Below are 16,137 nucleotides of genomic sequence, written 5' to 3'. Positions count from 1 at the left end.
TTCTCAGATTTAATTGCCAGATTCTCCGGTGTGGACCTCGCCAGCGAAACCTCTGGACGGCGCCCGGTAGGTAATAGTCTTTGCTCAATCCCCGCAGGGAAGTATGTCTCGACACTATGCTCCTGCTCCCTTCTGGACACACGGCAACTACGTTTGAACTCAGGCGACAAATCCCAGAGATTGTTACAAAAACAATACCTCGCACTACATGCCGGCCGACCGCCTGAAGCTCATGCTCCTTTCAGAAAATTTTCTGTAAGTTTCCATTTCCTCTCATACATCCTTAGCACTCTGCCAATCAAATACGTATTTCTGCATTATGATGGGGAGTGTGCTCCGCGCCTTCCCGTGAGAATATTCCTCGGAGGTCAGCTCGCAACCATCGTTTGTGACCCCAAGCATTCTTTCACACTAAAAAGTATGCATTTTCACCTTCTTACATTCACGAACGCTCTTCTGCCAGGTACACTATCCTGAAACTTTTTTTCGACTCACCATAGTGTAACCTCCCGCCTGCAGTGCTTTCGCTATCGTGCTTCTGCAGTCTCCAGCACTATAAACCACCGGCGGCTCCCTCTGTTCTCTCTCAGGGGAGTAAACTTCCATCCCTGAGCAACGTGACAACTCTCTTTCCAGCCCCTCTTTAGCTAACAGCCACTTCTGAGGAACACGTTGCCAACGTCACCCTTTCGGTCATTGCTCAGCTTTAATTAATTCCCAGACAAGTTGTACTACAGACATTGTTAGTACATGGTGCTAGCCAGTATCAGCCAATGAAATGATTAATAATGCGATTGTGCCTCGTAAAAAGTGATCTAATACAAATATAATTCGAAATTAATTTACAGACTGTTAAATGTATGGTGCCAAAATCTTGCTGCTTACATTGGATATGGATTAGATATAATTGCCCAGTACACACCTGTAGTGCTTCATCCAGACTGAAGGCCCGTTGATCCCTTAAATAAATATATCTCATTCTATTTGTCAATATGCTGTTGCACACAGTATTAGTAAATGTGGCTCTCTAGCACCTTATTGTGACTGTCAGACACTTAGATGTCTGATTTTGAAATAGGTTGTGTACTTTTGGATCAGTGGTCAGACAAGCTTTTAATATTCACTCTTCTTATTAAATAATAATAATTCATAAAATTCAGTGTGACAGAGTTTCTGATTGGCACATGTTGCACGTAATGTTAGTCGCGTCATGTGAGAAATTTCTCAGAGTAGCAACGTCAGAATATTGATGCATGTTAGGTCCGCCAGTTATGCAAAACACCGTTTTTCTCAGTACCCAAACATGTTTCGGAACCACTGTGCAATCATCAGTGGGTTTTGGTTTTTATTTATTCTGCAATGTGAACATTTTTGTTAAATGATTATAAAATTATGTGCATTTTTAGTTCAAACAACACATCGTTTCTTTTTGTAAGTACCTTTACATTTGGTGTGCATTAATTTCCTGGATAATTTTTGTGTTACTTACACAACAAACGTAAAGGTATTTACAAAAAGAAGCGATCTGTTGTTTGAACCAAAAATGCACATAATTTTATAATCATTTAACAAAAATGTAAACATTGCAGAATACATAAAATCCCACTGATGATAGCACAGTGGTGCCGAAACATGTTTAGGTAGTGAGAAAAACGGTGTTTTGCATAACTGGCGGACCTAACATCCAACAATTTTAACTACAAACACGGCCAATACAAGGAACTGCAAATCAAAAGATGGAGCGTCAGATTAGTAAAGAGGAACAATAACATTCCTCGAGTAAGTGTAGCATTCAACTGCGGAGAGTATGTTTACAATCTCAAGAAGGCAAGTGACATAAGATAGTGTATTAACTGAAATCACAATTCACTTTCAATCTAAGCATATCACGACGATCGGCATTATTTTAGAAGTAGAATTTTATTTGTGGGTTCGGAAATGAAAAAGTCTTTTTTGTGAATAGCAAGTCCTCAAATGGATTTAACTTTTTTATTTATATTTGTGTTTTTCATTTACATTAGGCTCTGTGCTAGCATAACTGTGGGCAGTGAAGATGATGGGAAGTCGCAGTTTGGCTACTTATCCGATTTAAACGAAAATTAGCGTTTGAGGACGGAATTGCGAGCCCTAAAGTAGTAGCATTGCTATCACGATGTCGTCAGGAAACTTACCTGCATACAGCTGTCGAGTTCGTCGATGAACTGGTCGATAGCGGGTCTCATCCTGAGGAAGGCGACGATCTTGATGCTGTTCATGACGTAGGTGAACATGAGGCAGGCGTTCATGGTGACGCCCAGCATGTGGCCCCAGTAGTGCACCATGGCGAACAGCAGGCTGGCCACGAACAGCAGCAGGATCACCACGACGCAGCCGGAGTACGTGCCGTACAGGGTCGACCACACAGACGTCGACGCCCCGCTGCGTGGCGCCCACGCCCCCACGAACCGCAGCAGCCACTGCTGTAGGCGGAGGTCTGTCCGCAGCCGCCTGCCAACCTCACCTGCGTCAACGCGAGACACACCGGTCATTTCACACATGCCTGTAGGAAACACTAATGAATGGTTCAAATGGCTCTAAGCAATATGGGACTTAACATCTAAGGTCATCAGTCCTCTAGACTTAGAATTACTTAAACTAACTAACCTAAGGACATCACACACATCCATGCCCAAGGCAGGATTCGAACCTGCGACCGTAGCAGCAGCACGGTTCCGGATTGAAGCGCCTAGAACCGCTCGGATGGATTGTTAACAGAGGAAATAAATTTCCTGAATGAGTCCCCCATCACCGAGACATTTTGCGAATAATGTCTTCTAGATCGCTTAATATATGTTTTCATTTACTGGGTGTTAAAAAAAGTTACGGCCAAACTTTCAGGAAACATTCCTCACACACAAATAAAGAAAATATGTTATGTGGACATGTGTGCGGAAAGGCTTACTTTCCATGTTAGAGCTCATTTTAGTTTCGTCAGTATGTACTGTACGTCCTACATTCACCGCCAGTTGGCCCAATTGAAGGAAGGTAATGTTGACTTCGGTGCTTGTGTTGACATGCGGCTCATTACTCTACAGTACTAGCATCAAGCACATCAGTACGTAGCATCAACAGCTTAGTGTTCATCACGAACGTGGTTTTGCAGTCAGTGCAATGTTTACAAATGCGGAGTTGGCAGATGCCCATTTGATGTATGGATTAGCACGGGGCAATAGCCGTGGCGCGGTACGTTTGTATCGAGACAGGTTTCCTGAACGAAGCTGTCCCAACAGGAAGACGTTCGAAGCAATTGATCGGCGTCTTAGGGAGCACGGAACAATATCCAGCCTATGACTCACGACTGGGGAAGATCTAGAACGACGAGAACACCTGCAATGGACGAGGCAATTCTTCGTGCAGTTGACGATAACCCTAATGTCAGCGTCAGAGAAATGGCTGCTGTACAAGGTAAAGTTGACCACGTTACTGTATGGAGAGTGCTACGGTAGAACCAGTTGTTTCCGTACCGTGTACAGCGTGTGCAGGCACTATCAGCAGCTGATTGGCCTCCACGGATACACTTGCGCGAATGGTTCATCCAACAATGTGTCAATCCTCATTTCAGTGCAAATGTTCTCTTTACGGATGAGGCTTCATTCCAAGGCGATAAAATTGTAAATTTTCACAATCAGCATGTGTGGGCTGACGAGAATCCGCACGTAATTGTGCAATCACGTCATCAACACAGATTTTCTGTGAACGTTTGGACAGGGATTGTTGGTGATGTCTTGATTGGGCCCCATGATCTACCACCTACGCTCGATGGAGCACATTATCATGATTTCATACGGGATACTCTACCTGTGCTCCTAGAACATGTGCCTTTACAAGTACGATAAAACATGTGGTTCATGCACGATGGAGCTCCTGCACATTTCAGTCGAAGTGTTCGTACGCTTCTCAACAACAGATTCGGTGACCGATGGATTGGTAGAGGCGGACCAATTCAATGCCATCCACGCTCTCCTGACCTCAGCCCTCTTGACTTTCATTTATGGGGGCATTTGAAAGCTCTTGTCTACGCAACCCTGGTACCAAATGTAGAGACTCTATGTGCTCGTATTGTGGACGGCTGTGATACAATACGCCATTCTCCAGGGCTGCATCAGTGCATCAGGGATTCCATGCGACGGAGGGAGGATGCATGTATCCTCGCTAACGGAAGACATTTTGAACATTTCCTGTAACAAAGTGTTTGAAGTCACGCTAGTACGTTTGTTACTGTTTCCATTCCATAATTAATGTGATTTGAAGAGATGTAATAAAATGAGCTCTAACATGGAAAGTAAGCGTTTCCGGACACATGTCCTCATAACATATTTTCTTTCTTTGTGTGTGAGGAATGTTTTCTGAAAGTTTGGCCGTACCTTTTTGTAACACCCCGTATAACGTCTATTAGACAACTGATACCACCGAATCAAACCAAAGGACTTGTAAAACGACCTTCAGTGTGAGAATAAATCAAATGTGAAACTGACACTGAACGTTGTTCTAGGAGTTCTACGTTTTGACATGATGATGGCAGTAGTCGAAAAGACGTAATAAATAACGGCATGTATTAAGTGATGTAGACGGTTTTTTCACAAACTACTGAATGAAGTGTCCCACCTATTTACGTTAGCTGTCTGATCAACTCTTACTGCCCAGAGTATCCGGTGGGTTCGGCAACCGTGAGGCGCTAAATTTCAGTAGCTCGTGTATCATGTCGTGCAGTTGTTCTGTAAGTGTTCCAGCTGAAAATACAACAGGTTACAAAACTAATCATGCGGTCGTGGCAATTCGAAATTTATGGACTTCGCCATTGTCTTACATCTGTCAGCGTTAAACAAAATCACTCTCTTGTAAACGCCTTCAGTACTTAGTAAGTTTTCCATACATTGTAGACATCGTTTGTCGAAAGAAAGTGAAGTGAGTCGATTTACAATCAATTAACAAAATTAATTTTCGCATACGGTCATATGATGTGAAATTGTATTGTCTACTTCCTCGTGAGACAGATTTCTTCTGTCTGGATCTGGCTGCAATCAATAATTGCCCACCAACGGCTCCTGTACTCCAGGCTGCCGCCAACAGTGCATTAAAATGTAAATGTCGTGTGACTAGGGCCTCCCGTCGGGTAGACCGTTCGCCTGGTGCAAGTCTTTCGATATGACGCCACTCCGGCGACTTGCGCGTCGATGGGTATGGAATGATGATGATTAGGATAACACAACACCCAGTCCCTGAGCGGAGAAAATCTCCGACACAGCCTGTAATCGAACCCGGGTCCTTAGGATTGACATTTTGTCGCGCTGGTCATTCAGCTACAGGAGGGCGGACAACAGTGCAATGATTTTGACAGTTGAATATAAGTCTATTAAGTAACCGATGACAAGCTTCTATGTTTGGATACATAGACGTATTTACATGCACCGATTTTCACATTGTGACATTTGCGACTGAGCAATAAAGATGACATCACAGAGAACGTTATGAAATTTCACAAAACCTACTAAAATTACCTTTTTATGTAATTGCGGGTACTTGACGTTGCACACAGTAATTATAAACACATTCAGTCTTTGTCTGTGCTTATACTTCTTTAATTGCGAGATTGTCTTCTTTCCCGTTCACATTTTTCGTTTTTTACCGGTAGCCAATCTCTCAATACTGTAACTTGCATCGAAATATTTTGTTATTCTCGTTATCTTCTTCTGCGATTACTTTCAATTTAAAATAAATTTTTACTGACCAAATCGATTTTACTGTTTCCGCTTCTGTTTTCATTAAAAAAGATAACTTTCTTGTATTTTGAGTAATTTTTTTCCTTCTTGATATTAATCAGTGTTTTACAATGTCACTGTCAAGTTTAGATCCTTATTAGCCTGTTGCTTTTACGTTCCAAGATTTTCTCCGTCTTCAGTATTATACTATCTACTTTCCTATTCATAATTAGTATTTGTGAAGCACAGAAGAAAACTGCTTCAAGGAAGGAACAGTAAAAGCTCGGTTTTGTGTATTTCTAGGTTTGTTTCTTATTGTAGCTGTTTTGAGTTCGAAAATACATTGTTTCCATATCTTTAGGTCATTATTACGATTTAGGTAAATTTATAGCATAAGAGTTAATGAAACGGGTCTGGAAGTACAACGGATATAATATAGAAGCACCAAATCAACATCTATGTGTAGCAGAAAAGAATTCGTGATTGATATGTCCATTTCACACGTATACAGACAAGGTAATACTGATATGTGAGTCACTAACTAGTTGCAGGAGCTATCGACGGCGTACCAAGTCGTGACTGGTTCCTCACGCGTATCATAGTTTGCATTTTAAACAATGTCCGTTGTTGAGTCCTAAAGGAGCTAGAACAGATTGGGATCGAAGATAATTGATGAAAAAGAAACACACACACACACACCGACACGTTTACTGAAGTTCTGTACATGACTCTCAACTTCAAAAAATTCTTTCAGGTAAGGAAAAAAAAAACACTCCGTCTGCAAGCCACAACTGGCCCATCGGGACCATCCGACCGCCGTGTCATCCTCGGAGGAGGATGCGGATAGGAGGGGCGTGGGGTCATCACACCGCTCTCCCGGTCGTTATGATGCTATTCTTGACCGAAGCCGCTACTATTCGGTCGAGTAGCTCCTCAATTGGCATCACGTGACTGAGTGCACTCCGAAAAATAGCAACAGCGCATGGCGGCCTGGATGGTCACCCATCCAAGTGCCGACCACCCCCGACAGCGCTTACCTTTGATGATCTCACTGGAACCGGTGTATCCACTGCGACAAGGCCGTTGCCTTCCAGATAAGTAAGGGTAAATTTACACTTTAGTGCCAACTTCCTTAGCTGAAGCTCAGATAAATAGTTGTCAGACTATCTGACTGCCACGCAGCGGGCCCGGGTTCGATTCACGGACAGGTCGGAGATTTTCACCGGTCGGGAACTGGATGTCATGTTGTCCTCGCCATCAATTCATCTTATCGCCCAGCAAGTCGCTCAGTGTGGCGTCAACTGAGAAGACTTGCAACTTGGCGGCCACACTTCTCAGGGTGAGGATTGCTGTCCATCAATGCCACACGATCACTTCATTTCACTTTATGCTGTAGTCTGGCTGCTGGCATATCGCGTCTCGTGCAGGCGTTTCTGTTCACATGCGGGTGTCTTATGTGTTTATTAGATTTTTTTTTTAAATTAGTATTATACCTGCTTTCACGCCGCTCTCCATTTACATTTACTCCTCTTCCTTTCATTTCTGGCATCTGCTACAACAAAAATTCTCGATAACCTTTTTCAAGCACTACAGGTTTTCCTCCCTAGTCAGCATTTCATTCCCAAGTTAACAGCATAACAGGTGGATCACAGATCTGCCTGTTCTTCAAGTAAGGCTATGTCCACAAACTTATTAGCTATTTCACTTATCACAACTCCAGTGGTGTCAATTCAAGTTTGTCTTGATTACTTTCTAGCTTATATTTCTCAACGTCCACATTTCTCTTCTCCACAGTGGTATGTTTTATAAGAATGTACCTACAGACTTCTTCCACAATTTTATATCATTATTAGACACCGAAAATCTTCCTTGTTGAAGGAGGTTCCCTTCTTCTGTTTCAATGTGTCCATTTTACCCATCTTACCACAATGCCAGTATGCTTCCATCTTCCCTTTTCCAAATTTTGGTATTCAGTAAGTCGTTATCGTTCATCACTTTCCTCTTTCTACGTCCATTCTCAGTTAAAATTTTGTGTTATATAGGCTAAACATTTCTTGAATAATCAATTTTGTCTTCCTTAAATGTAGCGAGAATACTGATGTCGCTGGAACTTTTTATTTTAGCCAGGCGTGATGGTACCAGCGAACCACGAGGGGGAGGTGTGTGTGGTTTTATCGGCCTCCCTTGCATTTTCATTTCTAAGATTAACAACCACTTATTTCTCGTTCGAATTAAAAAAAGTAACCCAACAGTAGCGATAAGTTCTACGCCGTTATTCAACTCATATTTCTTGATTATTAGCACGTAAATATGGTTTCTTGTTCAAGATTCTAGTGCGGGTTAAGCAATGAATAACATTTTATTTTTTAATGCTATTTTTTCGTTGTGGTATGTGTCTTACAGAAAAAAAGGAGAAGATAAAAAACTCAATAAACGTATGTGGTTGGTAATGGAAGGATTCTTTCCGACATAAGTCTCTTTCTCTCTCTCTCTCTCTCTCTCTCTCTCTCTCTCTCTCTCTCTCTCTCTCTCCCTCTCTCTCTCTCTTCTCCCCCCCCCTCTGTCTCTCTCCCCTCTACCTCTTTCTTTTATTGTCTTTCTTCTTCTCCTCAATTATATGTTGGATGTATCCCACTCTCCGTCTTCCCCTATGGTACTTATCTTTTTCAGTTCCCTCTAGTACCATAGAAATTATTCCCTGTCATCCTCTCCCTCCTCCTTGTCAGCGATTGCCACATGCTCCGTTATTCACCGACTCTGCAGACAAGTCCTCGTTCCTTCTTTTACCTGTCCATCTAATTTTCAACATCCATCTGTAGTACTTAATTTCTAATGCTTAGACCAGGTCCGGGCACTGCGTGCCACATTTCACGCGTGCGATGTGTACGGGCCGCGTGCAGGCCAAGGACCGGCCCGTCACTTGACTTTGTTCCGTCCTTTTCGGAAGTGCCTGGAAAAGCGCGGCATTTCATTTACAATTGCCATGCAGAATTTTGTGGCCGTCACAACTCTTTGAGTTCGGCAGAATCTTGGTTTCAGCGCTGTTCTTCCCTTCATTATTTTGTGCATGATATGAAGGGCATTCACAGATCTAGTAGCTCTTTGCACACAAAGCGGCAGTCTAACGATCTATCGTCACAATCCTTTAAAATAAATGGGGATGACAAAAAAAAGGGATGAGAATACTCAGTTTGCATAAGCGTCGGGTACTGCTTATTTGCTACGAAACGGCATTATACACACATCAAAAAACCTTTGCATCATCCCGGTTCCCAGAATCCCTGAAGATAGAAGTTGACTGTGGATATTGTATCACAGACACAGACCCTCTGACTGTTCAGAGATGTCACTAAACCCGCCCAAAGATGTAAACAACCATTCGAGAGCAGCGCCTATTAGACGATCAGTCCCAGTCATTCCACCGGGAAGGCTCGTCTGTAGTTCAACCATGCCTAGACGGTCAATACCGCAGTTCGATCGCGTCCGCATTGCTACTCTGTGCCAGGAAGGGCTCTCAACAAGGAAAGTGTCTAGGCATCTGAGATTGAACCAAAGCGATGTTGTTCGGACATTGAGGAGATACAGAGCGACAGGAAATGTCGATGACATGCCTTGCTCAGACCGTCCAAGGGCTACTACCGCAGTGGATGACTGCTACCTACGGATTATGGCTCGGAGGAACCCTGACAACAACGCCACCATGTTGAATAATTCTTTTCGTGGAGCCACAGGACATCTTGTTACGGCTCAAACTGTGCGCAGTAGGCTGCATGATGCGAAACTTCACTCCTGCCGTATATGGCGTGGTCCATCTTTGCAACCACGACACCATGCACCGCGGTACATATGGGCCCAACAACATGCCGAATGGACCGCTCAGGTTTGGCATCACGTTCTATTCATCAATGAGTGTCGCATATGCCTTCAACCAATCAGTAGTCAGAGACATATTTGGAGGCAACCCGGTCAAGCTGAACGCTTTAGACACACTGTCCAGCAAGTGCAGTAAGGTGTAGGCTCTCTGATGTCTTGGGGTGGTAGTATGTGGGGCCGACGTAAGCCGTTGGTGGTCATGGAAGGCGTCGTAACGGCTGTACGATACGTGAGTGCCGTCCTCCGACCGATAGTGCAACCACATCGGCAGCATATTGGCAAAGCATTCATCTTCATGGACGAAAATTCGCGTCCCCATCGTACACATCTTGTGAATGAATTCCTTCACGATAACGACATCGATCGACTACAGTGGCCAGCATGCTCTCCAGACATGAACCCTATCGAACATACTTGGAATAGATTGAAAAGGGCTGTTTATGGACGACGTGACCGGCCAACCACTCTGAGAGATTTACGCCGAATCGCCCTTGAGGAGTGGGACAATATGGACCAACAGTGCCTTGATGAACTTGTGGATACTATACCACGACGAATACTGGTATGCATCAATCAAAGAGACGTGCTACTGGGTATTACAGGCACCGGTGTGTACAGCAGTCTGGACAACCACCTCTAAAGGTTTCGCTGTATGGTGGTGCAACAAGCAATGTGTGGTTTTCATGAACAATGAAAAGGGTGTAAATGATGTTTACGTTGATCTCTATTCCAATTTTCTGTAGAGGTTCCTGAACTCAAGGAACCAAGGTGATGCAAAACTTTTTTTGATATGTGTAGTACTATGCAGAAACAATTTACACTTTTAGATGACAATAAAAGAGCAAAAATCTTCAACGATCGACAGATGAGATTCATTGTTCTGTAAATCAAGAAGCACTTTCAATTAAATGCGCAGGCATGAAGGACCTGACGAAATTTGTGGTACGAGTGGTAAAATTTTGGATGTTGCATCCATTATTACATTTTCAGTTGCAGCAATTTTCAATGGAAATGAACGAAGTGTATGGAGCCTTCATATACTCGTAATGTTGAAAAGTGCGTTGTTTCAGTTTAGGGGCATGTCTGGAACGAGTTTTCGTTTAAAATATCTCTGTTGTTAAATTTATGAAGAAAAACGGAGCACAAAAACGAAAATTAGACCACTCAGAATACACTACAGACTTCACCATTTACGTGGACTTGATTGGCCACTTCCTATAGTAACACATTGCAAGGTTATTTCTTTCTGATTTGATGGGGATGAATTTAAAAAGCAACTCGACTTGTAGAAGGAACACATTTTGACAAAGACAATCCAGTTCCTTATGTATACTGGCCTTAAAGAAAGCGCGAGCTTTGAAGAATTCATTGTAGTCTAGCAAAAATTACAAAGATGGTTTTATAAAGGTTTTGACGAGACTGTCAACCTGTATCCGAGCTGTTTTCGAGACCTTTTGCCGTTTCAACTGAAAGCGCCCTGTGCATGTACCGCTGTAACTAACTGACCTGAAAGCCTAATTTGAGTTTCAATTACAAATATTTTTACTTTAAAACTGTCCAGTACGTCTATATACACACCTGGAAATTGAAATAAGAACACCGTGAATTCATTGTCCCAGGAAGGGGAAACTTTATTGACACATTCCTGGGGTCAGATACATCACATGATCACACTGACAGAACCACAGGCACATAGGCACAGGCAACAGAGCATGCACAATGTCAGTACTAGTACAGTGTATATCCACCTTTCGCAGCAATGCAGGCTGCTATTCTCCCATGGAGACGATCGTAGAGATGCTGGATGTAGTCCTGGGGAACGGCTTGCCATGCCATTTCCAACTGGCGCCTCAGTTGGACCATCGTTCGTGCTGGACGTGCAGACCGCGTGAGACGACGCTTCATCCAGTCCCAAACATGCTCAATGGGGGACAGATCCGGAGATCTTGCTGGCCAGGGTAGTTGACTTACACCTTCTAGAGTACGTTGGGTGGCACGGGATACATGCGGACGTGCATTGTCCTGTTGGAACAGCAAGTTCCCTTGCCGGTCTAGGAATGGTAGAACGATGGGTTCGATGACGGTTTGGATGTACCGTGCACTATTCAGTGTCCCCTCGACGATCACCAGAGGTGTACGGCCAGTGTAGGAGATCGCTCGCCACACCATGATGCCGGGTGTTGGCCCTGTGTGCCTCGGTCGTATGCAATCCTGATTGTGGCGCTCACCTGCACGGCGCCAAACACGCAGACGACCATCATTGGCACCAAGGCAGAAGCAACTCTCATCGCTGAAGACGACAAGTCTCCATTCGTCCCTCCATTCACGCCTGTCGCGACACCACTGGAGGCGGGCTGCACGATGTTGGGGCGTGTGGGGAAGACGGCCTAACGGTATGCGGGACCGAAGCCCACCTTCATGGAGACGGTTGCGAATGGTCCTCGCCGATACCCCAGGAGCAACAGTGTCCCTACTTTGCTGGGAAGTGGCGGTGCGGTCCCCTACGGCACTGCGTATGATCCTACGGTCTTGGCGTGCATCCGTGCGTCGCTGCGGTCCGGTCCCAGGTCGACGGGCACGTGCACCTTCCGCCGACCACTGGCGACAACATCGATGTACTGTGGAGACCTCACGCCCCACGTGTTGAGCAATTCGGCGGTACGTCCACCCGGCCTCCCGCATGCCCACTATACGCCCTCGCTCAAAGTCCGTCAACTGCACATACGGTTCACGTCCACGCTGGCATGCTACCAGTGTTAAAGACTGCGATGGAGCTCCGTATGCCACGGCAACCTGGCTGACACTGACGGCGGCGGTGCACAAATGCTGCGCAGCTAGCGCCATTCGACGGCCAACACCGCGGTTCCTGGTGTGTCCGCTGTGCCGTGCGTGTGATCATTGCTTGTACAGCCCTCTCGCAGTGTCCGGAGCAAGTATAGTGGGACAGTGGGACTGACACACCGGTGTCAATGTGTTCTTTTTTCCATTTCCAGGAGTGTAGTTTTTCTCAGGCAGATTTCCCAAGTCTCCATAATGAGGTTACAAAAACACTACAGTGTTTCGATCGACATGTTTGTGTGAAATACCTTTTTTTCGAGTATGAAACTAAATAAGCCACAATTGCGTGGCAATTTGAGCGGGAAACTCTGCGAAATTGTCTGCGTCTTCCCGTATGCCGACAGTTCGTACCAGATAAAAATTATATTATGTCTTCAGCACGCCGAAAATAATTAATTAATACTGAAAACTTCTTGTGTTTGTAATCTGTTGTTCAGAAATGTTCACCCAAGTCATATGCTGTACGACCGTACTGACATTTAAATGTGGCGCATTCGCTGTTTTCCTCACCCCCCCCCCCCCCCCCCCCCCCCTTCCTCGCATTCAGAGGGTGCGGCGTCGTGGTGGAAGCAATGTGAAGAGAGGCTGAGCGCTTTGTCATAAAGGCTCGGGCGCGGCCCGCGAGCGGAAATCTTGGCCGCCCCTGGCTTTGATTCTCTCCCTATCGAAATTTTCCAACCGTCCATAATTCACTACAATTCACTGCTGTGCTACAAATGAACTTTGTCAGAAATTTCTTCCTCATATTTAGGCTGAAGTTCGATACTGCTTTTTATGTCCTCCTTACTTCGACCGTGATGCATTATATTGCGTCCAAGGTAGCAGAGTTCCTTAGCTTCGAAAAGTTATCTTTCTATTTAATGCTGCAAGGTGAATTTCTGTCTACTTGCCCCTCCCCGGTAATGCACTCCCATCTGACCTCCGTGTCACCCGTCGCCAACGGCGCCATTTGGATGATTTGGATGCGGTATGGATGCAATACAGCTTGGTGTCGGCTTCCCAGCCCTTGGAGCAGCGTCCTCTTCCTCACGTTGCTCCTCTATTGACATAACATGGCTGAGGGCACCCCCGTTCCAGTCTTCATACCAAGGAAAAATACATGACAGTCCTGGCAATCGAACCTGGGTCCTCTGCACAGCTGCCAGGCACGCAAACTACTTAGTTACGAAAGATACAGGCGCATTTACTCCAGCGTTTCGGCAGATATTTGGAATTCCTGCGCATCACGTCTTTCGTGCGATGTCTAGCGTCGATAGAAACCGTCAGTTTGTTTCCCATTACAGGCCAAATGTTTTTAAGTGGAATTTTACGTGACAAGTGGTCGAAAATGACGTTGGACGCAATGAAAAGTATTTGCTTTTGTCGACTCTAACCACACCTTGCAAAAAAGAAATTGCAAAGATCTGTCGAAACACTAGAGAAAGTGCACCTGACGACCTATAGGAGAGACAACACTGGAATAATTTCAGTCCATCATTGCACACATATACCTCGCCAAAAGACAAATACCTTGGTTGTAAGACACCCATATCGTCCGTATATTTGTAGGATTCGGAAGTGATGGTATGTAAGCGTAACTAGACCACTTCAAGAAGACTTGTCTTGTGTAAGGTTTACTGTTGAGAGAAAAACGATTTTTCATGTACGGCAGCACTATCAGTTTAAGAGGTGAAGCATTCTTTTGGAAGCTATGGCATGCAAAAGTATTAAGACATTAATGTTGTTAGCTATTTCTGAGATCACTAAGCATCTTTGTGACAGTTAACATGGAATTCATCCCCCAAGAGTGGGGTGGCGATGAGACAGAGTGACATGCAGATCAAAAACTAAAACATTTATAGCAATTTCACTCAATCTTGGTAAACTCGACGGGTAAGATGTTGGTCATCCTCTGAAAAGAGCGTATTGGCGCTGTTAAAAATGGGGTGGTAGTTACTGAATTGTGACGAGACATGTCTCGGCATAATATGGTGTGTATGTGCCAGTCCACCGTATGAAATCTATCAAGAAAAATGGTTCGTCGCAGAGAAGTCAGAGAACGGTAGAAATGAACTATTGTTTTTGGAAGTGTCCATGACCACAGCTGAATGAAAGTTTCAAGATTTGTTGATGTTTCAACTCGTACTGTACAACGTGTTTACAAAGAAAAGGTCTTCGACTCGGAACCATGTGAAACGGCTTAAGAATAGTGGTTGTAGAAAAATCGTAAGCGACAGGAAGCAGAAGTGAGTGTCCCGATTTGCCAGTGACAGTCGGTGTCAATTCCAACTGGAATGCATGTCCATCTCAAGCATTTACGAGCGAACATTGTGAAGTGAACTTATTGACATACACATGAGGTTTCATTGTCTCAGTAAAAGTCGTTTTTCGCAGCGGCACATAAAGCTGCGTGTTTTCAGTAGAACAAACAACAAATAAATTAGAAAGTAACTGATTGGAAGTGAGCAGTGTGGTCTGACAATCGCTGTTTTTCCTAAAATGAGAAGTCGAGTGCACCGACAGCACAATAAGGTGCTCTATTTGCAGCGTGTGCAGGGTGCATTTTAGTCCGATTGTGGTTCTGTGATGTTTTGGATGGGTTGCCGTAACATGGCTTCGACTCATTCATTTAGTTTACCATGAGAGTGAAACAGAGTGTCTAATGCAACATTCGCAACAACCCATTGTTGCTTTTTCTTCTACGTCTTTATGATTAGCATGCTGTGGTCCAGGACTTGACAACTAGCTGGTTTTGACCGTGAACATTCACGCCTCCTCATGCATTTGCTCACGAGCAGTTGCGGCTTGCTGAGGAATGTGGGAAATGGTCGCGACAATATAGCAAAAGAGATACCTGTGAATTAGGGCATGGGTAGTTTTGACAGTGCTGCCAAATAAATGCACCAGTGGCGAGTCTTTCTTTTGTAATACCGACACTGACAGTGTCTTCGCTTTTCAATCCGCAGGCAGAGGAAGGATAGTTCTGCAAAACCTTTGCTTTGTCATAATACAATGAATGATTTTAGGAAGTTTAGTAATTCATTACAAGTCTTACCACGCCAAAGAATACTAAATTTGAAAGGCCTGGACATATTGGATGTCCCAGAAGGTTAATATTCAGGAATATGAATGGAACGATAACTCGAAGCAAAGAAGGTTCTGGAAAGCAAGGTCTCTAAAATGCCAACATCATGAGCCATGAGATCTTCTTATCGATATTGTGAAACAAATCTTTTCATTTTTTTCGGGAAGGTGGTATGGACACAAATAAGAAAAAAAATGTTTAGTAAACGTTAGCTATAAAATCCACACATGAAGAAATACGAGCACTTGTTCAGTAGGAGTGTTTCACAATAGCAGCTCTCCAGGAATGTACTTCAGGGCCCATGTTTGCGTGATTTTTTCTCCTTCTTTCGGTCCACACTACCACCTCTAGGAATATTGAAACAAAAGATCTTGCGGTAGAAGAGATCTGTTTCAGGAATATTGAAACAAAAGATCTTGCGGTAGAAGAGATCTGTTTCACAGTATCGAAGATGAAGATGTGCCTGTAGCTCTCAGAGTACGTACTTTAGAGTCCATATTTACTACATTTTCTGCTTCTGATGATCGGTCACGCAATGTCACTCAGTATTGACCATTCCTCCAGGGATACATTTTAAAATTTAAAAGGAAGCTCCGAGAAGATGCTGAGGAAGGAGAAGAGAAC

At 44.2% G+C, this 16,137-nt stretch overlaps 1 protein-coding gene across 1 annotated transcript in view; it reads right to left on the bottom strand.

The window, feature by feature from the left end:
• The window catches only part of LOC126267863 (odorant receptor 43a-like), a 76,900-nt gene that overhangs the window by 55,053 nt on the left and 5,710 nt on the right, over positions 1-16,137 (bottom strand). The window contains exon 2 of the mRNA XM_049973173.1: positions 2,172-2,500. Within this exon, the coding sequence (XP_049829130.1) occupies positions 2,172-2,500 (329 nt within the window). The remainder of the gene's footprint in view (positions 1-2,171; positions 2,501-16,137) is intronic.

Source organism: Schistocerca gregaria, chromosome 4 (genome assembly GCF_023897955.1).
Source record: "Schistocerca gregaria isolate iqSchGreg1 chromosome 4, iqSchGreg1.2, whole genome shotgun sequence".
Classification (NCBI taxonomy): Eukaryota; Metazoa; Arthropoda; class Insecta; order Orthoptera; family Acrididae; genus Schistocerca; species Schistocerca gregaria.
The sequence above is the reverse complement of the archived record's forward strand: the minus strand, read 5'-3'. Positions and strand labels throughout refer to the sequence as shown.